Consider the following 25,967-nt stretch of genomic DNA (forward strand, 5'->3'; position numbering starts at 1 on the left):
TGCAACTCTGTGCTTGGCAACAAGGGGAGTCTGTGCTTGGCTACAGCAAGACTGCTCAGTGCAAGCCCAGATGCTGCCCAAGCCAAATTCTGGGCTTGGGCCACAAGAAAAGCTGCACTTGGCTACAGTGTTACTGAGCTCAGCCACTAAAATGAAATTGTACTTGGATACAATACAACTGTGTTTTCACAATAGCGTGACTGTTTCCAGCCACAGGGAGACACGATATTAACCGAACTCAGTGACTACGACAAAATTATACTTGGATACAATATAACTCTGTGGTTTTTTTGGTTTTGTTTTTTTTGTTTTTTTGGGGTACGCGGGCCTCTCACCGTTGTGGCCTCTCCCGTTGCGGAGCACAGGCTCCGGACGCCCAGGCTCAGCGGCCACGGCTCACGGGCCCAGCCGCTCCACCACATGTGGGATCCTCCCGGACCGGGGCACGAACCCGCGTCCCCTGCATCGGCAGGTGGACTCTCAACCACTGCGCCACCAGGGGAGCCCTAACTGTGTGTTTTGACAGTAGCATGACTGTCTCTAGCCACAGGGCAATTCATTGGCCACAATGTAACTGAGCTTGGCTACAACTGTTCTCTGGCCATGGCTACCACGTAACTAGACTCAGCGACAACATAGCCTTTGACTATATATAGAAAACCATGCCTGGCTACAATGGAACTCTGAGTTTGGACACCCACAGGATTTTGTGGCCAGCTACAATAGAACCACCTCCTTGGTTATAGTGTAACTAAGCTTGTCTATAATGCAAAAATAGGAGGAGCCAGCTCTTGGCTACCATCAAACTCTGTTTTTAGACTACAGGTGATGGATACCTGTACTTGGCTACAATGTAACTGGGCTCAGCTACCATACAGATGTGAATTCCAATGTCCCTGCACTTGGTCAACAGTGAATCTCTATTCAGTACAGCTCTCAGCCTGTCTTAGCATTTCTGGGCTTGCAGATTGTATGGCTCTGGGCTTGAGCTTTCAAACAACCCTCTGCTTGATTACAGTGTGCTGACCTGGACCTGGATGTGACGTGTGTGCTCACAGTGAAATGGGTTCAGCCTCTAATGGGTTTACCTGTTCTCAACTACAAGGTGACAGCCATGCTCGACTGTTACGCTTTGGCTTTTCAGCTCCAGAGTAGCTATATATTGTCACTTCTACCACACCTTGCCTGGCAGACTGATTCCTCTCATCACACACACAGAAGTTTCTGATAGAGCTGGCTTCCAAAGGTCAACGCTGGTGAATCAACCCTATCCGCAGGGAATTCCCTGGCAGTCCAGTGGTTAGGGCTCCGCACTTTCACTGCCGAGGGCCTGGGTTTGATGCCTGGTCGGGGAACTAAGGTCCCACAAGTCGCGCAGCACGGCCAAAAAAAAAAAAAAAAACTCTATCTGCTGGCCCCAAGTATCACTTACCTTCACACCCCGAGGTCCAGGATAGCCCGGAGGGCCTGCCGACCCTGCTGGACCCTGAGATGGACATAAGATGAGTGCCATCCTGTTCTCCCTCCTCCATGTTCCCAGTGCCCTCATCTCTCTCCTCATTAATAGCCCCTGACTCCTGGCCCTGCCTGCCAACCCTCATCCCCAAATCAGCCCATCTCCAGGTCACTTACCTGGGCCCCTTTCTCTCCTGTTGCGCCCTCATGACCTGGGTGACCCTAGGAGATAAACATTCTAAGTTGTCCGAGACCTGATATGCCAACCAAATTCCCAAGCCTCCCCGCTTCTCCTTCCTCCTTCTCCCAGAATCTAGTTCTCACCGGAGGGCCATCAGATCCTGGGAGGCCTGGAATTCCTGGGTTCCCAGGGGGACCCTGAAAGAAGATGAGTAGTAGAAGACAGAGGGTCTCAGAGCCTGGCATTCCACCAGGAACGTCCCTACTCAGACATACAGCTACCTCAAGGTTAGAGAAAAAACAGATCCTACTGGCCAGGAAACCTATCCTCAGCTCTTCCAAACTTGCTGTGTGACCCTGGACAAGCTCTCTCTCCTCTCTGTGCCTCAGAAATCCTCTGCTTCTGGGAGGGCTGAGACAAGGGATGTAAAAACAGTGTGAGAGACATGCTGGGGTTGGGGGATCCCCAGCCACACTTCTTCCTTTAGAAGCACCTCCAACCCACAGCTCCACCTGAAGAGGTGTGGGTGTGGGCCTAGGCAGGCCTGAGGTGACCCCCTATGTCCTGCAAACCATTGACAAGTCCAGAGGCGGGCACTTGGCCCAGATAAGCCAATCAGATCCTCTCCTGAAATTTTGAGGTAACGGATATCTTGCCTCATAGAAACTATGACCAGATGGATTTGGATAAAGAAACTGTAAGGTCATAAGGAACTGGGGACTGAAATAGTGACAGCAGCACAAGGGTGTGTAGAAACAGAAGTTGGGGTAAGAACAGACTAAGATGGAAATAGAAAGAAGCCTGTTTTTCATGGGAGATGGAAACAGATGTGCAGAGGAAGAAAGATGACACCACAAGACCCGAGACAAATGGATTTCCTGGCCCCTGAGCCTTGGTAATATTTTCTATGATTGGCTTCTGAGGGTTCCCCTCTCTCCTGACAATATCCCCGTCTGATCTAGCCTTGGTGCAGTTCTGTTTCTGGCCATCAACCCCTCCCCAGCAATGACATTTGGTAACTCTGAGCTTATTTAGGGAATGCTGCAATTTGTCATTATCCAGGGCTTACAAAGGGGCCCTGGTGGGAAGATTTTCCTGCAGGCAGAGTTGAAGGGAAAAGATGTTGGGGGAGGAGAGGGAAGGGAGGGAGAGTCGTCACTCACCTTCTCCCCAGGAGTGCCAATGGGTCCCTGGGGGCCGGGGATTCCCTGGAAATATTTTTTAAAAAGGGGAGAAGGAAAGCATGAGAAAGCAGCAGCAAGTACAGAGGCTGGGGAAGCCAGGAGTGGTCTATGACCTCAGCTGAGCACCACGACAACCCGCCCCCTCTGTCAGGAAAGATAGCTCAAACCTGGGACCCGGGATTTCCCTGCTGTCCTGGGGGGCCTGGTTCTCCTGGAGGACCCTGGGGAGAAAGTGAGGGTTCTGTGAAGCTGCAAGGGATTATGGTGTTGAGGTGTCAGGGAAGTTGAAATGGGGGATCATGGGAGTGGACAAGGATATGGGTGGTCCTAGGGTCAGAGTGTCAGAACGCATCAGGGATCAGAACACATACCACATTTCCTTTGGCACCTGGAGCACCGTCACTTCCAGCTACACCCTGGGGGAGGAGAGGGTGTGAGACCAGGGCAGCCCCATGTACAGGAGCCTGCGTTTGAGACACTGAGAGGCACAGGTGAAAAGGTGAGTGGACAGAGAATCCAGGCAACAGAAATGGACATGCAGAGGAGATAAAGGTGAGAAAAAGACAAACAGGATGTAGAGAGACAGCAACATTCTCACCGGGCGTCCCAAGGGGCCAGGGGATCCTCTAGGGCCAATCAGTCCTCGGGGGCCCTGCAAGGAGGTAGGAACGTTATTCCAGCATCACTGCTCTGAAGTTCTATGAGTCCTGACTCCCTCCCCTGTGCCAGGCAAGGGGCCCAGGGGTCCCTGATACTCACCGGCTCCCCAGCCTGGCCGGTGGGCCCCGGAGGTCCCTCTGCTCCCTGTGGGAAAGCATATGACTTGGGGAGGGGGGAGGTATAACCCTCAGAGAATCACCTTCTCTCATATCGGCAGCCCCTTCCAGGGAATCTCAGAGTCAGAGTGTGTGGCAGGATCCAGCCAACTGCGTATATGTGATTTGATTCAGGCCCCTGACCCCAATCCTGGACCTGCAATCCTGGGTTTAACCTCTTAACTCTAGTCCTAACCCCACAATTCTCAGCCTGTCTCTTTGAGCCCCCCTGGGGTCTCCTGACTCTCCAGTGCAGACCTTCACCCCTCCCCCAGGTTCCTGAATGCTCTACTCCTCCTGTTCTGGCTTTCTAGCTTCCAAACCACCCCCTAACTCTCTTCCAAACTTACCTTCTCACCATCCTCTCCTGGGGGGCCAGGTTGCCCCACATGACCAAAGTCACCCTGGAGTGGGGAACACAGAGTGCAGTTCAGAGTCAACAAGTGGAGACCAGCCCCCAGGAAAGGAGATGGGGTATTAGGGGTGAGGACTCAGACCCAGGAACGGAGGCTCTGATATTGGGGGTGGGGAGGGTGTTATGAACATTGGGAGGGGGCTTGGATATGGGGGAGGGGTCTCACACACTCACCCTCTGGCCCTTCTCTCCAGGCAGCCCTGGCAAGCCATCAAAGCCCTGATCACCCTGCACAAAGAAACATCAGCTGAGAGACTTCCCTGGGGGGTCCAGTGGGAAAGACTCCGTGCTCCCAATGCAGGGGGGCCCGGGTTCGATCCCTGGTCGGGGAACTAGATCCCACACGCATGCCGCAACTAAGACCTGGCACAGCCAAAATAAATAAATAAATAATAAATATTTTTAAATAAATTAATTAAAATAAATTGGAAGAGAAAAGAAAGAAAGAAACGCCAGCTGAGCTTTGAATCCTCTACCCTGACAGTCCCTCCAAGTCCCAGGCCTGGCCCCATCACCTACCTTAGGTCCTGTGTCCCCTGGGAGGCCTCGAGCCCCATCTGCTCCAGGGCGGCCCTATGGCGGGGGGCAGGTGACATCATCAAGATATCTACTACCATGTATCAAGCACCTTCCTCATGCAGTGTCTTATGCTGGGGGCTTCTATATGTACCAATTTAACCTCTTAAATATATCTCAAACCCATCCATTATTCTTTAGCTCTAGTGCCCTTTCTCTAGGTCAAGTTACCAGCATCACAAAAATTAAGAACACTCATGTTCAGGCTCCATTAATTTCCCTGCTGTGTGTTCCTCATGGCACTTTGAAACGATCTGGAGGGGCTTCCCTGGTGGCGCAGTGGTTGAGAGTCCGCCTGCCGATGCAGGGGACACGGGTTCGTGCCCCGGTCCGGGAAGATCCCACCTGCCGCGAAGCAACGAAGCCCATGTGCCACAACTACTGAGCCCGTGTGCTGCAACTACTGAAGCCCACACACCTAGAACCTGTGCTCCACAACAAGAGAAGCCACTACAATGAGAAGGCCGCACACGGCAACAAAGAGTAGCCCCTGCTCACCGCAACTAGAGAAAAGCCTGCACACAGCAACAAAGACACAACACAGCCAAAAAATAAATTTAAAAAAATATATCTGGAATTATCCTGTTCATCATTTCCCCCAGTGTGCCAGTCTTTTCTTTTGCATGTGCTGTTCTTTCTACTTGGAATGCCCTTCCTCTCCTTTTTCCCTGGTTATACCTCAGATCTCAGTTCAAGCATCATTCCTCTGCAAGTCCTCCCAGACTCGGGGACCTGGCCAGATTCCTCTGTCACACCCTCAGTGTACTGTCATTCCCTGTCCTCAGTGCTCTTATCCCACCAATGACACCAGCAGACCCTGGGAGCACAGAGCTGAGGCTCCTGTTGGGTGTTGGGACATGAAGAAGGGATGACCTGAGGACCTAGGAGTCACTCACCATCTTTCCCTGTCTGCCAGGGGGTCCATGAGGTCCCTGAAGTCCTCGGGGACCCTGGAAGAGAAAGGAAAGGAGGAAGAAAAATGTCAGTAATTGCAAGGGTAACCCCAGCCGCTTTGCCATTTTCCCCAGCTAGCACTTTATCCTGTAGCCCTGTGAGAAGACCCTTCCCATAAACCCTGTCCCCACCCCCACCAATCTCACCTGTGGCCCAATTTCTCCCATCTCCCCTTTCAGACCTGGATACCCAGGGAGGCCCTTGGAGGAAGAAAGATAAGGTAATGCATTTAGAGGGAGTTTGAGTGAGAGTCATCTCCACTGATGTACTCCCCACTCCACACAGCCTTCTTACTCACCACGGGGCCTGGGCGCCCAGTGAGCCCCACCAGGCCAGGGGGGCCTTTCATAGAGAGCTGAAGATACAGGGGAACAAAGCCATCATCAGAAGTTAAATATACACCTGTCTCCTGACTATTCACCATCTCCCATCTCTGTCATTCTCTCAGTGCCCTCCCATCACCCCCTGACAATCTCCCAATTATCCTCCACTCACCTGAGCCTGTTGCAGGAGTGCCTGAGCCTGGGCCTGCTGGAAGGAGACTGGGGGTCCTTTGAGGGAGCCTCTTGCAAACTGGAACTAGGGGGCAACTAGTAGTGAGGGGAGCCTCCAGGAGAGGCCCCCCTCCTTGGTCAGGATTCTACTCCCCAAGGCTGTGCCGCCCTATCTCCCTCTTACCGGTATCATGATCACGGTGCCTGGCAGACCCCGGATCCCATCAATGCCAGGGAGTCCTGGGAGGCCAGCGGGGCCCTGAGAGAGGGACAGAGACAGAGAGGGATGGAGGTAGAGAGATGGAGAGAGGCAAGGAGGGAGAGACAGAGAAAGATGGAGGCAGGGAGAGAGAGAGAGAGGAGAGACAGAAGGTGAGAAAAAGAGAAATGGAGGGAAGGAGAAAGAGTCATAAAAAGTGGAAGAGACAACAACAGAAAGAGACAGACAAAGGAGAGACGAGGAAACGGGCACAGAGACATAGGGAGAAAGACAGAGATGAAAGACACTCAGGGATAGAGACAGAAGGAGAAAGGCAGGGGATAGCGCCCCCTCCCAGAGACACAAGAGGAGACAGAATGATAATTCCCAGATGGGGCGGAGGATGAAGCGGAGGGGTCAGAGCCAGCTCCAGTCGCAGCCATGCTGCCAACTGGAAACCTCACTTTCCCAGGCGTTTACACCCCAGAGGAAGTCTCTTACCGGTAGACCAGGGTCCCCAGGGAATCCTGGCGGGCCAGGAGGACCTGAGGGGCCAACCACCCCCTGTTGGGGACAGAGGAACAGAGGTCATGACAAATGCAAAGTCTGAGCCAGGCTGACTTCCAAACCACCACTGACACTGACCCCATGCTGGCCTTCCTACCCCATCACCGAGCCACCCCTGGCCCCTCAATACTATACTGACACATATAAACCCCCAACTTTACACCTCAACCCCTATTTTTACTCATCTTTTGAGCCTCAAATATCCAATCGTCTTCAAATGACCTGGCAACATTACACCCCAACTCCCCACCCCAGAGGATCAAATACCCCAACTGGAAGTAAAAGACAAGAAGAGGGGAATGCAGCCATGACTCACTTGGGGTCCTGGGCCTCCTGGAAGTCCTTCAAACTGCTGTCCCTGGGGTAGAAATAAGTGTGACCCCCATTCTAGCACAGACCCCGCCACGTCCTCCAGCCCCAAGCCCCTCACCTGTTCAATCACCGCCGGTTCTCCTTTTTCTCCCTTCTCCCCAGCGCCCTGGGGCAGGGGATGGAAAGAGAAGAGGTGTGAGCCCTGGAACTCAGACATAGAACTCTCAGCTAACTTACCTCCCACTCATCACACACACACACACACACACACACACACACACACAGAGGCACGCATGCGTGCACAAAGTCCACCCTCTGAGCTGTCTCTGCTGTCCTTTCTTCAACCAGTACGTTTTGAGCAGCTCATCCTCCAGTTTCAAGCTGGCCATGCTGCAGCAAGGTAAGGAACATGAACCCTGGGGCATACTGTGGAGTCCTAATCCTGGAGCTGCCTCTCAAAAGTTGAGCGATGTTGGGCAACTTATTCAACTCCTATGGCCTCACCTGCATAGTGTGTGGGCGAATGCCGACTGTATATATCCCACGGGAAGATAAAGAAGCTAAAACAATGCTTAGCACATAACAGGCACTCAGAGTAAGACGGTTAGAATTATTCACCTTCTCCCCTGTCCAACACCAAAGCTAGAACCTAGACACCTTCTCTGTCTGCCTTATGCTCCTAGGCAATCTCATCCCTTGGCTGAAGATAGCATCTCTCCGCTGATGAGCTCCAAGTCTTTATCTCCAGGCTAGACCATCTTCCTTGAACTCCAGAATTTTCTAACCAATCACTCGCATTGACAATCCAACAAGGGTTGCCCGTTTAGCACATCCAAAGTGAGATCCTTGACACTTTTCCACCTGCTCCTCCGTCAGGCTTCCCCATCCCACTCAGTGGTGCCACCGCACATCTACCCGGTCATTTTTGAATTGTTCTCCACATACAGCAGCGAGAGCAAAATGGGGCATGTCCCCAATCTGTCCAACTTTTCTCCATCCCCACCACCACCACTACAGCCACCACCCTCATCCAGGTCACCACTCTGTTTTGCATAGACTACTGGTTTCCCTGCTGCCCCTCTGGCTCCCCCTACAGTCCATATGCTGTTCAGCAGCTAGAGAGAGCTTTGAAAACTCCCAAGTCAGATGGTATTCCATCTCAAGTGGCTTCTCATCGTGCTTAGGCTAAAAACCAGATGAATCACCCTACCCACAGAGCCATTCACTAGCACAATGCCTGTCACATTAGCGTAGTATCTGTAGATAAATATTTGTCAGCTGCACTGGGGTGGTGGGAAGGCGTTCTAGGCAAGATAAAAAGAAAGCAAAAAAGAGAATGCAGCTATGTGTGGCTCCAGGTAGGAGTCCCTCCCCCTGCAGCTAACCCAGCCACCCAGACGCACAGGAAAGATCTGCAACTCAGTCCTCCATGACTGTTCTGCTGCCCGGAAGTGGGGGCCCATGGTGGGACCACCTTCTTCTTCTTCTTCTTCTCTGGCTAACTCCGTCTCCACGGTCCCCAGTTCAGTTCCATTGTCAGGGTCCAAGCTCTCCTGAGGACATTGGGACAGACCAAAGATTACCCCTGGCCTCTTCATTGTCTGCCACCACCACTGTCCCAGGACCTTCCCCTCCAGCCTCGTCCACTTCCCACAACCTCTAGGACGGTGACGTTGCTGCCAATGGCCACAGTCGTGGTGATGACCAAAGGCGTGGGAGTCGGAGGCAGAGTTGGAGCTGGTGTCTCTGTCTTGGGGATGTCAGTGGAGGTCTGGAGGAAGGACAGAGAAGGTACCAGGTCTGGGGTCAGGACAATCAAGACAAAAGGGAGACAAAGGAGGAGACAGACTCTCTCTCCCAGAGCACCCAGTCTAGGGAGGAGGACAGAGGAGGATTCCCCAAAAAAATCAGAGGGGTATGGGGCAGGGTGCTGGCCAGTGCAGGCGAAGGTGTGCTGGCTGGACAAGGACAGCCAGCAGGGAGAGCCCTTGTGTGTGGAGGAGGGGCAGGGCTGGCAGGTCTGGAAGGCCTGGAACGCAGAGCGGGGCTGGCTCCAAAGCCCAGGGGTCAGGGTCAATGTCCACCACTCAGGGCCAGACTCCCGGAAGCCTATCCCATATGTCCTCTCTCAAGGCAGATCTCAGCAGTCTGTCAGCCAGCCAGGCTGCAGTCAGAGAAGGAGTGGGAGGTCCTCCTGGCCTGGACAGCTGCAGAGGAACTGGGTTAAGGGCGCACAGCAGGTGATGGGGGCCCAGGTGAAGGTTAAGGAAGGGGCTGAGAAAGGGTAGGCTACTCCTGGTGTCTCTGTTCTAGGCTGAAGTGATAACCCTCTTTCTCCCCACTGATGTGGCGAGCCGATGTAGTGCAACCAGTGACCCTCCAACCAAGGACTCCGACCAGTGGCCCACACCAGGGACACCTACCCAGTGACCCCCAATTAATGGCCCCCAATTATTCCTACAGCCAGTGACCCATTAATGACCCCCAATTAATGACCCATGACAAGTGATCCCCACTAAGGGACCTAACCAATGACCCATACACACCTACTAATAACCCGAATCATTGGCCTCCCACCAGTTATTCCTATAACCAGTGACCCATCAATGACTTCCCAACTAATTACCCATCAGGGACTCCCAAACTATCTCATCCATGATCCCCTGAAAGGCACTCTCCCAGCTAGTGACCCCAGCTGGTGATTCCACTAGTGCTTTCTAATCAGTGGTCCCTCACTGGGGACTTGCCCAACTAGTGATCCTTGGCAATGAGCCCCACACCATTAACCCTAAACTACAGACCCCAATAACACCAACAGCGGCCTCCATCAATGACCTCTAACAGTGACCTCCAACTAGGAAACCCCCGAACATCAACCTCAGTCAGTATCTCTCTACAATGATCCCCCCAACCAGCAATCTCCATCAGGGAGGCCAAATAGTGTCCCCCCAGCTAGCGACCCCCAATGAATAACCCTCACCCATGACCCCAACCAGTCAACCCCAAACAATGACACACTAACTAACGAACCCATCATTCACCCCAGCTAGTGGCTCCCCTTAAACAGTAGCCCTCATCAAGAGCCCCCTAATCATAAGGTACTCGACTGGGTGTGCTCCCTCTCTCTAGTCCCCCCACAGAACTGGAAGTTGGGAGGGAGATATGAAAGAGCACCTAAGACAGGACCAGACCCCCCCGACAAGTGATCAGTCAGCTGAGAGAAGTCAAAGGTCGGTTATTGGAGACAAGAGGCAGAGACCTTGGATGAGGCACAAGGGGTCAGTGGGGATCAGAGGCCAGAAGCAGGGCGGCCAAAGAACAGAGGGGAGATACCGCAGACCCCTTACCTGGTTCTCCAGGGAGACAGGAGGTGGGCTCAGGGCCAAAACTTCCTTGTTCTTCTTCTTCCTGCCCTTCCCCTTACGACCTCGCCCTTTTTTCTTCCCTTTTCCCTTCCCCTTCCGCCGACGGGGAGGGGTTTCTGGCTCCCCCTGGGGTACCTGGGAAGAGGACTCCAGTCGGGTCCAGATTCCCTGAGTGGAGGCCCCGTCACTCAGATCACCTGGGGTCATGCTGGCACATGGTCCATTGGTCCTATCTTTTATTTTATTTTATATTTTAAATTTTATTTATTTATTTATTTTTGGCGGTATGCGGGCCTCTCACTGTTGTGGCCTCTCCCGTCGCGGAGCACAGGCTCCGGACACGCAGGCTCAGCGGCCATGGCTCACGGGACCAGCCACTCCGCGGCATGTGGGATCTTCCCAGACCAGGGCACGAACCCGTGTCCACTGCATCGGCAGGTGGACTCTCAACCGCTGCGCCACCAGGGAAGCCCTGGTCCTATCTTTTAAAGCCAGGGCTCACTCAGCCCTGGGACCTGGGGTCAAGGTAAATCATATGATGAGGGGCCAAGGGTCAGTTATGTGACCTGAAGTCAAGGTCATTCATGCCTAAGAACAGTTTAAGGGCAGCGGTCACTCAGCCCCCTGGGTAGGGCTCAGAATTCATTCATTCCTGAGACCTGGAGCCAGGGGTGACTCAGCCAGCGACCTCAGGACAAGCCCCTTACTCACCCCTGTGGCTACAGGATCCAGGTCGTCGCAGCCAGGAAGGTACTGCTCACAGGCTCGGAAGGCAGCCTGAGGATCTGAGCTTATCAGCAGCTCCTGAATATCTCCCTGGGGAGAGAGTGGGGGTCCGGGAAGGGGTCTGCAGGCTGACTCCGACCCCCATTCCAAGCATCAAGGTCTGGTGTTTTTCCACCCAAAGCAGGCTAAGTATAGGGAGGAGGAAGGCCCACCATAGCCCCAGAAGTCCCTCTGCCCCAAAAAACTGAGAGGAGGAAGATTCTATCAGGGTGACACCAAACCACAACCACAAGCCACACCCCACAACCTCTGTCCCATCAGAGGCACAATTGTTCCTTCACTCGCGGCACATGGTGACACCTACTGTGTGCCAGGTGCCCTTCAAGGTACTGGGGATAAGGAGGGAAGCAAGATGATGAGGTCCCTGGACTGTCATGACACACGTAACAATCACCACATCGAAAACACATCTGTCCCAGAGCCACACGACTCCATGCCTCGCTGGCATCACACTCCATCACAACCAGCAGCGCCGTCACACATCACAACCTTATCCTTCCACCATAAGCCAAGTATGCACCATCACAAATGATCAGTTCATGGCTTTACAGTCTCACAGGCACAGGCCACAAAGATGCACCGTGATGCCTGGCGCTCCCTTCCTCAGCTTCCTGGCGCTAAGTCAAAGCTGGATAGTTCCCTTCTCCGTTCTCTTCTCCAGATTCAGGCTGTGGACAAATCTCCCTCCTGCCTCCTGCCTCAGTTTCCCCCATCACTGAAGCGCTACCTCAAAAGTCTCCTCCCCGAGGTCCTGGGTCCCCAGCACAGTAAGTCCAGCTGTGCTGATGAATTGAGGTCCCTGGCTCAATACGGGGGGCTGAGGTTCACAGTCAGCCACCAGGGTCACCATTCCACCATCCACACTGACCGCCACACGGTGCCACCTGCAAGGGGACAGTCTCAGTGGGGGCGTGCTCTCATCTCACCTCTCCTGGGACTCCCACCTTCCCCATATTCACCTGCCATCCGTGAGGTTGACCTGCTGGGGAAGGGGGCTGAAGGAGTCACCTAGGAGGTCCAGAGCCGGCCCCAATGCCAGGCCCAGCTGCCGGACACCGGCCTCATTGTAGACGGATAGAAGGACAGACTGGTTGGCTGGCCGGCCACGCAGAGTGACCAGCACGGAGAAGCTCTCGGGAAAGTGCTCGGCTGGGAGGGCAGAGGAAAAGGGGCAGCTCAGATGGCCCGACTGTGACCCATGCTCCCACGATGAACCACAGCCCCTCTCACCCTGACTCACCTTGAAAGAGCTCCCACGTGGGGACACCGAGCGTGCTGGCCTTGCCCACCCCGAATGCCCGGTCGCCCCGTGGGACCCTCTGGGGGCAGAGGCCGGGACCCTCGGGGAGCCCAGCCTGGCCCCCCCGCACGCCCAGGGCCTTCAGCACATCCACAGGGTCTGCTACGGAAAGAAGCCAGGGTGCGGGGCAGTTACAATGAGCCCAGCACTCTGCGTGAGTGGCTCGGGTTTGGGGGACTCAGCCCCCCCCCCGCCCCGCTATGTTTGTGGGTCGGGGGAAGGAGCAGGCCTGGGACGCATACCCCCCTCACCACTCCACAGCTGTTCCAGCTTCATCAGCCTGTTGACTCCTGTTTTTTTCCCTTGGTTTTCGGTGAGAAAAAAAAAAAGCTGACCTAGTTCTGGGATGAATCAAAGCTTCCTGGCCTGAGCCCCAGAGCCAAACTGTCCCCCTCTCCACACTCCCCCGCACCAGCTCCCTGGGGCTGCTTCCCAGACCTGAAGCCCCCCTTGCCAGGGGAAACCCGCTTAGAGAGGAGGGGCTCCTTGGGTGTGTTCTCCCCACCTCTTCCCTGGGCTCGCCTCCCTCTGACCTCCTCCTCGACCTTCATCGCTCGTGACCTCCTCCCTCTGACCTCCTCCTTGACCTTCATCACTCGTGACCTCCTCCCTCTGACCTCCTCCTTGACCTTCATCACTCGTGACCTCCTCCTTAACCTTCATCACTCGTGACCTCCTCCCTCTGACCTCCTCCTCGACCACCATCACCCATGACCTCCTCCCTCTGACCTCCTCCTTGACCTTCATCACTCGTGACCTCCTCCCTCTGACCTCCTCCTTGACCTTCATCACTCGTGACCTCCTCTCTCTGACCTCCTCCTCGACCACCATCACCCATGACCTCCTCCCTCTGACCTCCTCCTCGACCACCATCACCCATGACCTCCTCCCTCTGACCTCCTCCTTGACCTTCATCACTCGTGACCTCCTCCCTCTGACCTCCTCCTTGACCTTCATCACTCGTGACCTCCTCCTTAACCTTCATCACTCGTGACCTCCTCCCTCTGACCTCCTCCTCGACCACCATCACCCATGACCTCCTCCCTCTGACCTCCTCCTTGACCTTCATCACTCGTGACCTCCTCCCTCTGACCATTCTTTCCCTGATCCCCGCTGATTTCTCCTGGCCACCCCCTCTGACCTTCCTTTGCCTGACCCTGACCACCTCCCTCTGACTACCACCTGACCTCTTCCCTCTTCCTATCCCAGTTTCTTCCATCTGACCTGTGGACCTCCCCACTTTATCACCCCCTCTGACCTTATCCTCTGATCACCTCTCTCTGATAACCTCCTGACCTCCTCCCTCTGACCCTCTCCCTCTCATCCCAGCAAAGGAAGGGACTGGTCCAGTGAGATCCTAACCCAGGCTGTCCTACCAGCCCCACCCGGTGCAGCCTGGCCAGTGCTAAGTGGAACCACATGGCTTGGGCAAGGGTGGGCGGGGTCTTCCCCTGAGCCCCAAACTCCTGCCTGATCTCCCCTCCCCACAGCAGACTGTCCCACTGACCCCCTGACCCAGCCTCTTGGCAGGAGCCGGATTCTGCCATGACCTCACCCCAGGGGCGGCTCTACTGATCTCACCATTGGGATCCAGGGTAGGGGGCCAGACTTGGGGGAGACAGGGGTTTGGATGAGGGCCCCCCCATCCCAGCTCCTCCTGGGTCAGACCCCTCTGTCTTCAGACTCTCCAGAGCCCTGTTCCAACCTCAGCTCTCTCTTGCCCCCAACCTTGTTCTCCTCTCTTTTTCTTCTCTCCCCCTCCCTGCCTTCTCTCTGTCCCACTTTCTGTGTCCAACTCTGAATCAGTCTTTCTCTCTCCCTCCCTCTCTTACTTCCCAGCTCTCCCTCACTCTCTAGCTCTCTGTCTCTGCCTATTGGTATTTCCCTCGGTCTCACATCTGTTTCTCTCTGCATACCTCTATCTCTGTGCCTCTATATATCTCTGTGTGTGGATTACTCCCTCCATCTCTCTCTTTCTCTCTCTCCCCTAACCCTGCTGCCTCCACCGGCCCCATCTCTAATTGCCTGTTCTGTGGCTGGGTTGTTATTAAGAGGTATTTGGGTTACAGCCCCCTGGGGCTAAAATCTGGGCTCCCAGGCTCTGCTGACCACAAGGGTCATTCTCCCGTGGAATGATCATCCCAGCTGCCCCGTCTCCGGGCGGGGGCCCAGGGGAGGGCTGAGGTCCGTGATTCCCCCCATTGTGGCTCTCCCAGGCTCTCCTTTCACCCAGACTCCACTTTCTATGCACTGGGAAGGGGTCTCTCCTTGACCAACTGCTCGTTAATATTTTAAAAGTCTTTCCCAGCATCTAACCCAAATGTCTCCTGCTTCAATCTGTGTTCCTTCTGTAATGACCTTTCAGAAACCAACTGCCCTTTCTTTCCATGGCTGGCTTTGTGACAAGGAGACACACAAGAGGCATTGAGTTCTGCCTGCAGGGCCAGGGGGCGGCAGTCTGTCAAGTAACTGGCTTGCCCTTCCCCCACAGATTCTCCCCTGTGCTGGTCAGGACCCCAGGGAGAGGCTAGGTGGGGGTCTAGGACGTGGAAGAAGGCAGGCAGGGACCGGGCTGGGACATGGCTGGGACCCTCTCAGATGAGTAGGAGAGCCTAGGTGTGAGTGTCTGTGCAAATAGGTACACGCGCGATTGTGTACATGCATGAGACTGTGCGAGCACGTGTGTGACTCTGTACGGACCAGGGACTAGCTGAGCGTGTGCTTTGTGGCGTGTCGATGTCTGTGAGTGTTTGGCCTATGATGGAGGGATTAGGTGCAGTCCTTTGACTTGTCCTGGGGTCCTGGCAGTGAGCTCGAGGTCCTGCAGGTGATGCACGGGAGTCTGTGATAGTAATAGCTCAGACTCCAGATGGAGGAGTGTGGTTATATGTGAGAGTGTGGCCAAGTCAGCGAGTGGGTGACTGGTTGAGAACATCGACTACGTTGTATGGATGCCAGTGGAAGCATGTGTGAGAGTTTGAAAGTGTAGGTGGGTGACAAAAACTGTGACCATGGGACGGGCGGCTGATGGGGCTGCCTTGGCGTGGGCCCCAGGTGTTTAACGTTCTTCGTGTCCCAGGGGCCTTCTATTCTGAGTGCACGCCTGAGATCGCACGACTGTGTGGATGTGTGACCGTGGGAGTGGGACATGGGCCACTTTGGGATTATCCACGTAAACACACACCTCTCTGGACTGCAGAGAAAAGGAGAAAGTGAGAAAGTGGGGGTGGGTGTGTTGGGGTCCTGAGTTCACCTTAGGGAGGGATTACGGGGAGGGCCTGACCTGGGGTATCTCAGACCAGGGAAGCCCCCCTCAATCACCACTTGAGGGACCACGACTTTCCCGAACCCCGGGGCGCCCCCGACCCAGAACCCTGGGGGGAGGGGCGCGGCGCCCAGCCAGATTCGCGCAGCTGGGCGTGCGTCAGCGCTGACTCACCCGTCCGGCGGCCCCCGGGACCCCTGGGGGGGCCCCTGAGAAATTCCTCAGAACAAACACCCGAGGCTCGCTCAGCTTGGGGGAGCAACCTCCACTCCCCCCGCCCCCGCCCGTGCTCTGCCCCGCGCCCCGCGCCCCGCCCCGCCCCGCCCCACGCCCCGCCCCGCCTCGCCCCTCACCAAGGCCCTCCCGAGGCCCTGTCCATGGTGCTGATCCCGGCTCAGGGGAGTACGGGGAGGGGGGAAGGGGGCAAAGATGTGGGGGAAAGGAGGTGGGCGCGCGCTAATTAGGGGCAGAGGAGAAAGAGGGGGAATAAGGTGAAGCTATCTGGTGAGACGCAAAGGGAGCTCTGAATGCCAGATCAACCCTCTTCCCTACTAGTCCCCGCTCACCATCCCCCATCCCCCTGAGACTCATCCTCATGGGCAAGTATTTAGCCTCCCAAACCACAACCACAGTCCTCAGAGGGTCACCCAGAGACACACAATCACACGCATAACACACACACGGTTATTCTCAAAATCAGCCCCCCACACAGACACACACTCCCCTACCCACAACTCAATCACATACTCGCCCAGGGGCTATACCCCATCACCCAGGTGTACCATCATCGTCATCTCCCACACCCAGGACACACAGTTTCACTCCAAATGGCATTCATTGCCACGCACCCACCAGGAAACAGGGTCACACTTTTCTCCGACCCCCCCCCCACCAAGCTGTCACACTCACAAACCGCCCAGAGTCAGACACTCGCCCCCCAACACCACACCGTAGCCACGCGCAACGTGCACGACCCCCATGCACGCCCCCGACTCCCGACTCCACGCCGTCTTTGGGGGCCTCGATGGATCCTGCACTCCGGGTCCTATTTTCTCCCTCCCGGCTCACCGGCCTGCGTCCGGGGGAGAAGCTGCAGAGACACCAGGAGCAGGCAGAGGCCGGCCCGCGGCTGGCCCAGGCCCCGGCGATTCCCCATTCCCACGGGACCCACACTCAAGGCGGGGGACCAGCCTGGGCGGCTGCGGGGAGCGGCGACTCCACGGGCTCGGGGCAATCTCGCGGCGGCCGGCTCCACTCGGGATCCACAGGAGACTGCCCGAGACCCCGCCCTGGCCTCGCCCTGCGCTCCAGCTCCGGGCCAGGCGGAGCTCGCGGAAGGGGGGGGTGGGTAGCTGACAGCTGGTGGGTGGAATTGGGAAAGTTTGTGCTGAGCTCTGATTGCCCAGCTAGGGGTGGAGCCGTGGGCCGGGAGCTGGGCCCTTCTTGCCTCACCCCACAGGGTCGGAGGAGGGTCACTCCCACCCACCCTTAGAATCCGGGGTCCCAGCCTTAGCCCAAACCCTTTTCTCCTAACAGGCCTCCTAACCTTCAGCCTCCATCCAGGCCCTGGAATTAGGGGGTACAGCTTTATACCAGATCCTTTCTGTCTCAGCCAGTCCCCCAAATTCTGATGTCAAAATCTCACCCACCTGCCTGGTCCCACAATAAGAGGTACCGACCTCACTCCATACTTTCCCTGCAGGTCCCTAAATAAGGGATCTTCACGCAGCCTCAAACTCCACCCCAGATTCCAAAATGGGGTCCTTAGCCCCACCCCCAAACCCTCACCACAGATTCCAAGACACAGTTCTCACAGTTCTTTCTTTCCCCCAAACTCTTAATCTTCAAATAAAGGCTCCCACCTCCATCCCTAGCCCTCTTCTCCCTGACTCAGGCCCCAGATGGATGTCCCAGCTCCATTCTCACACATGGCCCATTAAATCAGGGAGTATGGCCCTACCCTAACCAGGACACTGCCACAGGGAGCGGTGGACCCCTGCCATTCCTGGGGTGAGGCGGAACCCCCCCCTCACCCCACTGGGACGTCCCCGCCTCCATGTGAGGAGGCCCCAGTGGGTCAGGTCAGGTGGAGCTGTCTGTGCCATTGAACAAGCACAGACATGCTGGATCTGAAGGAGCTTCCGCAGGGAAGAACCCAAGGGGCATATCCAAGGCCCTGAACTGCCCACTTCCCCCACCCCGAGGCCAAGAGGGAGAAGCCGGCAGTGTCTCCCTCCCAGCCTCTGGCTCCTCAGACAAAGAGACTCTGTGTCCTTAGGGAGGAGGGGGTGGGGCCCCATCTGGCCTGAGGGGGAGGGGGGCCCTGAGAAAGGGGGGGAGGAGAGGGAATCTCCCCAAGCTGCTCCTCTTTTCTCTCCAGGGACATCAGAGACTAAGACTTTTCTGGCAAAAACGCTCATACAGTTCCTGCCCTGCCTTGGTCTGCTGGGAAGTTCTTCCTATAGTCTAATCGTACCTTCTGACGTTTCTGCCCATTCTCCTTGAACGGACCCTTCTGGGACCACACTCTCGGTCACCTCTCTCCAATCACAGATTCTTTGCCCAGAGTAGAGACAGCAAGAGAACACCTCCACTTATTCCCCACACTGCCTGAAACTGCCCCCAGCCCTGGATAATTTATCATCGTAACAAAAGCCCCCAGTTTTGAGTGTAGCAGCGAGAGGACATTTTTGACCGATAAAAGGAAGGCACTATATTGAAGTGAAGGGATTCCCCCCAGCTGCCTGCCCAAAGTCAGTTCATAATTGAGGGCTCCCAGGGCCCATTCATCCTGCAGGTGGGGTGCGCTCAGGAGGGGCAGATGAGCAGAGGATGGGTGGCGGGAGTCAGGTGCCGGCCAGCAGAGGTCACGCGTCCAGAAAGGGATCAACATGGCCGACGCACCCCGGACTGTACTGATCTCAGGATGTTCCTCGGGAATTGGCCTGGAGCTCGCCGTGCAGCTGGCTCGTGACCCCAGGCAGCGCTACCAGGGTAAGGGGACCAGGGTGAGGCTGGGAAGGACAGGAGTGGGCACGGCTTCCCAAGACCCTTAGCTCTCCCAGCACTAGTTCCACTAGTCCATGACTTCGACTGCATTTGGGAGCTTGGGGAGGACCCAGGACACACGGAGGGCCCCTTCCCACCTCCGCCTGTGAATCATCCCCTCATCCAAAGAATATCTCTAATGCGCCCATTGGGTGCCGGATTCTAGGTGCTAGAAACACAGCTGCGAACAGAATAGACAAAAATCTCTGTTCTAGGTAGTGATGTAGTGGGGGAGGTGAGGGAGAACAAACAATAAACAGATTTTATATCGTATTAAGTGGCTAGTGCAGATAAGTGGTCAGAGGCAAAATAAAGCCAGTGGGGTGGGTGTGGGTGATATTTATTTTTAGAAGGGCTGGTTGGAGAGGGCTCCTCTGAGGTTTCACTTAGTCATTCCCTAAGAGTCCCCACCCCCACTCATCCTCAGATTAAGCCTCCAAGATAAGCCTCTTAAGTGACCCTGACCTTGAGGGTTTAAGGAGGAGGGGGCTCTAGGTCTAGAGACTCGGCCCCCTGCCACTCTGGGATCAATAGCCCCAATCTTCACCCCACCCATGGGAACCTCTGACCCAGCGCACACTGGAGTCGAAGTAAGCAAAGGGCCACTACTTAAGAGGAGGATGGAGGGGTGAGGGCATTGCCCCAGTTGGCAGAGTTGCTTCTCCCCGCCCTCTACCCTCTGTCTTAGAGACATGCACAGCTTTGGGTGTCAGTGTACAGAGAGGGAATTGTGCAGTGTGTGTCCCTGTGGGCTGGCAGATGAGTGTCTAACACTGCTGAAGGATGATTTTTATTGACTGTTTGCAATGTGCCAGGCTTCCATCTAAGTGTTTTGCATATTAGAAAGTCATTTAATCCCCACACCACCCCGATAAGGTGGACACTGTCATTTGCCCCATCTTAGAAATGAGGAAACTGAGGCACCGACTGCCAAATGTCCTTGCCCAAGCTGGAACTTGGCAGAGTCTGGATCTGAACTCAGGTAGCCCAGCCCCCGGGCCCATGCTTGTCACCATATGTAGATGCATGTGGTCCCATTCATGTGTGCAGCGCCTGCGAATTACATGGGCTCACAGACAACATGCAAATGTGTGTGTGAGGGTGGGTGCAGGCGTTGGGGGGGGGGCGGGTGCAAACATGGGTACAGGCACTCAGACGAACCCAGGTTGAAATCTCAGTTCTCACACCTGCTAGAGGTTGGAGCAGGCAAGAAACCTCACTGTGTTGAACCTCAGTGTGTTAATGGGGATAATAATATGGCCTACATGTTCTGATTACTATCGCTCAAAGCAAGTCACCCCAAAATGCATGGGGTGTATGGCGTACACAGCTGTATGCCAAAATGTATGGCGTAAAACAGCTGCAATCATCTGTGTCTCACGGTTTACAAGGGTTATGAATTTGGAAGGGCTCAGCTGGGCGCTTCGGGCTCAGGGTCAAAGGCTCACAGAGGAGACTGGAACATGTGGTCTTTCTATCTGGGCTAAGCTTGGGCTTCCTCCCAGCATGGTGGCCTCAGGACAGCTGGGCTGCTACAGGGTGGCTGAAGCATACAAGAGTGAGTACTCCAGCAAGCAAAGCAGAAACTGCAACATCTTTTCCATCCTAATCTCAAAAGCCACACAGGGTTACTTTTACCATCGTCTATTGATTCCCAGCTAGCCACAAGATTCAAGGGGAGAGGAATCAGATTTCATGGGCTGAGGGGTGAGCAGCTAGGTTCTAGAACAGCATGTGTGATAAAAGATGTTGAGGCCATCTTTGGAAAATAAGTCAATGACCTGATCATAGGATTCTTGTAAGGATTAGAGTTAGTGTTTATAAATGTGTTTAGCATATTATCTGGCATATAGTAGGTGTTCAATAAATTGGAACCTGCGTTGATGATGTAAATGGGGCTATTCATACTTGCATGTGCATATTTGCACATATGTTGACTTTAGGTGTGCATGCATTTCTTTTCTCAAGCCATCTGTTCTGTATTTATTTTATTGTATTACCTACTGGTTTCGAATTCTGTGAAGGCAGGGACTTTATCTTATTTCATGCAATAGCCTCAGCACCTAGAATAGTGCATAGGGTGTAGTAGATGCTCAATAAATGTTTGCTAGATGAGTGGATGGATGGATGGAAGTATATACAAATAACTGTACACAAGTATGCATTTGTGGTTGTATGGCAAATGTAGGTGTATAAATCTGTGGGTCTCCATTCCTCTGTGACTACTCATGCAAAATATCACAGGAACATGTAAGTCCACACACAGGGTAAAGGAACCTAGTGCCTGCTCCAACTCTGTTCTCTGTCCCCAGTGGTGGCCACCATGAGAGACCTGGGAAAGAAGGGGACACTGGAGGCAGCTGCTGGGGAGGCTCTGGGTCAGACCCTCACCGTGGCCCAGCTGGACGTGTGCAGTGATGAGTCAGTGGCCCAGTGTCTCAGCTGCATCCAGGGAGAAGTGGACGTTCTGGGTGAGTCTGAGCATCCCCTGGGGTCACTCGCCCCCTCCCTGGCCTAAACATAGATCCTTATCACAGCAAGTTCTTTCCAGTGTCTGGGCACTAACTCTCTTGTTTCCCTAATAACCTCTGACCCTGGAGAGAAGGGGTAGATCAGCTGGCTAAGAGCCCAGGATACCATTCAGTTTATTAGCGATATAAGAAATATACTGAGACCTGGGGATAGGGTGGATTTTATCAAATAGAAATTCTTACATATGGAGAAAACCATATGTGGTTGGGAAAACTAATTTGATGAGTCATTGTGGGAAAGGAGCATGATGAAGAAGCAACTCATGGTCCCTAAACGGTCTTCTAAGGAGGGTGTGGCTGTTTTGATGCAATTTGGGGTCAGAGCTGAATTGCTCATGCATTAAAGTAGAGGCTGTCCCTAGCAGCCCTCTTCCCCACCCAGGGCTCAGAGTCCCCTATAACAAATGCTGAACTATATTTAAAGATTATCAATGCTACACATTTGTCCGCCCAAGATACCTTGGACTAGCCCTGAAATTGGAGTGGGGGAGGGGTGGGATAATTTAGGGAGTGTCCCTGGGGGAGTGACACTAGAAGGGTTGGGGGACTTCAAAATAACCCTCAGCCCTACCCCCTTAGTGAATAATGCTGGAGTGGGCCTGGTGGGGCCCTTGGAGGGGCTCAGCCTAGCTGCCATGCAGAACGTCTTTGATACCAACTTTTTCGGGGCCGTCCGTCTGGTCAAAGCTGTACTTCCTGGCATGAAGAGGAGACGACAGGGCCACATCGTGGTGGTCAGCAGTGTCATGGGGCTGCAAGGTGAGCCCTGGGGATGCACCCCTGGGAATCCTCCCAGCGTCTGACCCTCCCCCTGCTGGAAGGATGGCAACTAGGTTTTAGCTCATATTCCCTAAATATGCCTTCATTGAGAAGCATTCTGCAGCTCAGAAGGAAAAAGTTCTGGGATAGATTAACTATGTCTACCATGGTACAGGAGTAGACAGGGGTGGTATAGATGCTGCCAAAGGCCATCCACATCCATTTTCAACCCCACTTCTGGAAACCTCCAAAAATTTCTTCCAACCATCCCACAAAACTCAAAGGAACCATCAGCACTCCTCCTGAGGCTCCTTCTTGCCAAACACCTCCCACCAGGCTCCAGAGATGTCTGGATTTGGGACTCTGCGGTTCTGCAGGAAAAAGAGCAGAGATCGACTAATGATGTCTGCTATGGGCCTACTATGGAGGCCATCTACTTGCCATTCTTTCTCCCGGGCCCTTCCTCCTTGAACCTCTCTAGACTCCCTTCCTTTCCCTGGAAATTTCCTCGGATCTGCCCCCCTCCCCAGCAGTCCCCTAAGGAATCCACTCTACTTGTTACCCTGTCATGGAAAAGCTGCATGTACTCAGCCCCATCCCTTCAGCCTCTCTTCCAGCTGAATCTCCTGATCTTGGAAGGGAGGGGGACACATTCACTGCTCAACAGGGACCAGTAAAGACCCTGGTGAATGGTGCTTGCCCTTGGGGACCCTGGGCATCCCATGCCCAAGTGGCCCAAGGGTTTAGAGGATAGAGGGAAATAGGAGAGTTCCCTGGGCTGAGGGTGGATGGAACACTGCCAGGAAGAGATGGGACCTGGCACCCCAAGACAACCTCATCCTGACCCCATATGCTCCCATCACATACACCCATCAGGTTGGCCCCAGATATGCTCTGATCCTTAAATCCTCTTTGCTCTGTCTCCCAAGACCCCATCCCTCTGGACCTACAAAGCCCATCACCCAGACCCCCAAAGAGCCCACCTTCCTGTAATCCTCTCAGGTGTCGTGTTCAATGAAGTCTACGCGGCCTCCAAGTTCGCCATGGAGGGATTCTTCGAGAGTCTGGCTGTCCAGCTGCTTCAGTTCAACATCTTGTGAGGCGGGCACTTGGACAGTGACAGGGGAATGAAGGCAGTGATGGGACAGACAAGGGAAGGGGAGTAGCGAGGAGGTGGGGGAGCAAGGAGGCATGAAACAATGATGGGAGAAGCAGGGGGGTGAAGAGGAAAGACGGGCAGTAATGGGCAAAATGGGGCAGCGAGTGTGTTGGGGCTCAAGACCTTCTCCCCCTACCCCTGTTCCCAGCATCTCCCTGGTGGAGCCGGGCCCGGTGGCCACCGAATTTGAAGGGAAGCTCCTGGAGCAGGTTTCCACAGCCGAGTTCCCAGGCACTGACGCTGACACCCTGAGCTACTTTCGGGATTTGTACCTCCCGGCCTCCAGGGAGCTCTTTCACTCTGTGGGACAGAGCCCACAGGATGTGGCCAAGGTGAGTGGGGGGCCCAGAGCCCCAGGACATGGCTCAGGTATGTGAGGGGGTCCCTCCCTACAGAAACCCCCTCTCCTTGGGTCCCAAAGCTCAGGGCTCTACCCCGCAGGTAATTGTCAAGGTCATCGGCTCAGCCAGACCACCCTTGCGCAGACAGACCAACGCCCGCTACACTCCACTGACCGCCCTCAAAGCCATGGACCCCTCCGGCAGCCTGTATGTGCAAACCTCCCATCGCCTGCTCTTCCGCTGGCCACGCCTCCTCAACCTTGGCCTTCGATGTCTGGCCTGCAGCTGCTTCCGTACCCCAGTGTGGCCCCGGTGAGCAGGGCCTCACCCAACCCTCCTCACCCCTGAACAGCCAAGCCTCTTTGGTTCACATCCATCTCAGGCCATACAGACTATCCACTCATTCATTCATTCATTCAACAAACTCTGCTTGACCCATTCTGTGCCTGGGCATTGCTGGGACCCCAGAGAGCCCTCAGCCTCTAGACACAGACCCCTCTGCGGTCAGGGCTGGGGCAGACAGAGGGGACCCTGGGACTCTGGAACCCTGGGCTGAGGAGCCCAGATCAGAGAGCTGGAGTTGTGTCTGGGAAGGCAAGGGAGGCTTCCTGGAGGAGGGGGCATTGTTGCTGGACCCTGAAGGATGAGACAGACTGCCTCAGTCAACCTCTGGACTTTGCTATCTTCGGTCTGTGGATTCTGGGATGATCCAAACATCACCATCCCTCCTCCCCGCCTATACACACAGCCAAAGTTGGTTTCACTAAGGGGTCTCCAGACTTTTCTGGTCACATACTCCATCAGTAAAATGCGTTTGTGCATACACCAGCAATGTATGTATATTTTTTCACAAAATATATATTTGTAACCACTAGCAATCACTGTATTTAATAAAGTTCAATTTCTTACATCTAAATAAAAAATTAAAAAGCAATAGGGTCTATCTCACACCTATTAGCATGGTTACATCAAAAAAAAAATTGCCCAGAAGCTATCAAGTGTTCACAAGAATGTAGAGAAATTGGAACCCTGTGCCCTGTTGGTGAGAATGTAAAATGGTACCGCCACTATGGAAAACAGTATGGCAGTTCCTCAAACAGCAAAATAGATTTATCATATGACTCAGCAATTCCATTCCTGGGTATTACCTGAAAGAATTGAAAACAGGGTCTTGAAGAGATATTTGTATACCCATGTTCAGAGCAGCCTTGTCCACAATAGGCAAAAGGTGGAAGCAACCCAAATGTCCATCAACGGGTTACTGGATAAACAAAATGTGATCCACCCATACAATGGAATATTTATTCAGCCTTAAAAAGGAAGGAGATTCTGGGCTTCCCTGGTGGCGCAGTGGTTGAGAGTCCACCTGCCGGTGCAGGGGACACGGGTTCGTGCCCCGGTCCGGGAAGATCCCACATGCCGTGGAGCGGCTGGGCCCGTGAGCCATGGCCGCTGAGCCTGCGCGTCCGGAGCCCGTGCTCTGCAACGGGAGAGGCCACGACAGTGAGAGGCCCGCGTACCGCAAAAAAAAAAAAAAGGAAGGAGATTCTGATACCTGCTACAACATGGATGAACTTTGAGGACATTATGCTGAGTGAAAGAAGCCAGACACAAAAAGGACAAATACTGTGTGATTCCACTTATATGATGTCCCTAGAGGAGTCAAATCCATAGAGGCAAAGTAGAATGGTGGGTGTCAGGGGCCGGGGCAGGGAGGAACAGGGAGTTAGTGTTTAATGGGGACAGAGTTTCAATTTTGCAAGATAAAGAGTTCTTGGAGGTGGCTGGTGGTGACAGTTACACAACAACGTGAAGGTACTTATCACAAATGAACTGTACATTTAAAAATGGTGAAGATGGTAAACTTTGTGTTATGTGTATTTTAGCCCAATTTTTAAAAATTTAAACCAATAGGGGTCTCATCAGAACCCCTGAGACAGTGTCCCCAAATTTCTTGGCCCTCCTTTTGAAAATTCGGTAGTGAATGGACTCTGGGCATAAATGCTGGCTCTTCCTCTCATTCAGCGGGTGGCCCCGGGCAGGTGACTCCCCTGATGTCATCTTCTACCAAGCAGGGTTAGCAATAACAGTGCTGAAACGAAAGTCCTCTGGACTGTTTCATTTCACTTGCAGTTTTTGTTGTGGTTTGTGTTCAAACCTTGGAATGCCAAGCTCTGGGCAAAGTTTTTAAATTAATGTTTGCTCTGCAGTTTTAGGAGATGAAGCCACTCAGAACATCCCCATTTGCCAGGGGCAGAGGG

General features: G+C 54.2%; 2 protein-coding genes across 2 annotated transcripts in view; one reads left to right on the forward strand and one right to left on the reverse strand.

Moving 5' to 3' along the window:
* The window catches only part of COL5A3 (collagen type V alpha 3 chain), a 38,668-nt gene extending 21,532 nt beyond the window's left edge, over positions 1-17,136 (reverse strand). Inside the window, exons 1-27 of the mRNA XM_032628853.1 lie at positions 16,937-17,136; positions 12,544-12,702; positions 12,263-12,452; positions 12,031-12,187; positions 11,229-11,333; positions 10,500-10,652; positions 8,810-8,923; positions 8,556-8,705; positions 7,271-7,318; positions 7,157-7,198; positions 6,775-6,837; positions 6,259-6,333; positions 6,076-6,159; positions 5,879-5,935; positions 5,727-5,780; positions 5,523-5,576; positions 4,570-4,623; positions 4,225-4,278; positions 3,986-4,039; positions 3,580-3,624; positions 3,419-3,472; positions 3,192-3,236; positions 2,988-3,041; positions 2,800-2,844; positions 1,780-1,833; positions 1,633-1,677; positions 1,433-1,486 (exon numbers count right to left, since the gene is read on the reverse strand). Coding sequence (XP_032484744.1) covers positions 1,433-1,486; positions 1,633-1,677; positions 1,780-1,833; positions 2,800-2,844; positions 2,988-3,041; positions 3,192-3,236; positions 3,419-3,472; positions 3,580-3,624; positions 3,986-4,039; positions 4,225-4,278; positions 4,570-4,623; positions 5,523-5,576; positions 5,727-5,780; positions 5,879-5,935; positions 6,076-6,159; positions 6,259-6,333; positions 6,775-6,837; positions 7,157-7,198; positions 7,271-7,318; positions 8,556-8,705; positions 8,810-8,923; positions 10,500-10,652; positions 11,229-11,333; positions 12,031-12,187; positions 12,263-12,452; positions 12,544-12,702; positions 16,937-17,024 — 2,151 coding nt within the window. The 5' untranslated portion in view covers positions 17,025-17,136. The remainder of the gene's footprint in view (positions 1-1,432; positions 1,487-1,632; positions 1,678-1,779; positions 1,834-2,799; positions 2,845-2,987; positions 3,042-3,191; positions 3,237-3,418; positions 3,473-3,579; positions 3,625-3,985; positions 4,040-4,224; positions 4,279-4,569; positions 4,624-5,522; positions 5,577-5,726; positions 5,781-5,878; positions 5,936-6,075; positions 6,160-6,258; positions 6,334-6,774; positions 6,838-7,156; positions 7,199-7,270; positions 7,319-8,555; positions 8,706-8,809; positions 8,924-10,499; positions 10,653-11,228; positions 11,334-12,030; positions 12,188-12,262; positions 12,453-12,543; positions 12,703-16,936) is intronic.
* Positions 17,137-18,756: 1,620 nt separating this feature from the next.
* Positions 18,757-24,022, forward strand: RDH8 (retinol dehydrogenase 8). The gene is made up of 6 exons (XM_032628927.1): positions 18,757-18,862; positions 21,229-21,387; positions 22,027-22,206; positions 23,209-23,302; positions 23,514-23,697; positions 23,807-24,022. Exons 1-6 carry the CDS (start codon positions 18,760-18,762, stop codon positions 24,020-24,022), a joined length of 936 nt encoding a protein of 311 aa, XP_032484818.1. The 5' UTR covers positions 18,757-18,759.
* The last annotated feature ends 1,945 nt before the right edge of the window (positions 24,023-25,967 follow it).

The sequence above is a fragment of the Phocoena sinus genome, chromosome 3 (genome assembly GCF_008692025.1).
Source record: "Phocoena sinus isolate mPhoSin1 chromosome 3, mPhoSin1.pri, whole genome shotgun sequence".
In the NCBI taxonomy this organism is placed as follows: Eukaryota; Metazoa; Chordata; class Mammalia; order Artiodactyla; family Phocoenidae; genus Phocoena; species Phocoena sinus.

Bases quoted from the DNA above. Each gene is read 5' to 3' on its own strand.
- RDH8 (XM_032628927.1), top strand. From the start codon at position 18,760: ATGGCCGACGCACCCCGGACTGTACTGATCTCAGGATGTTCCTCGGGA. The intron at 18,863-21,228 runs GTAAGGGGACCA...CTCTGTCCCCAG, and splicing joins CCCCAGGCAGCGCTACCAGG to TGGTGGCCACCATGAGAGAC. The intron at 23,303-23,513 runs GTGAGGCGGGCA...CCCTGTTCCCAG, and splicing joins CTGCTTCAGTTCAACATCTT to CATCTCCCTGGTGGAGCCGG.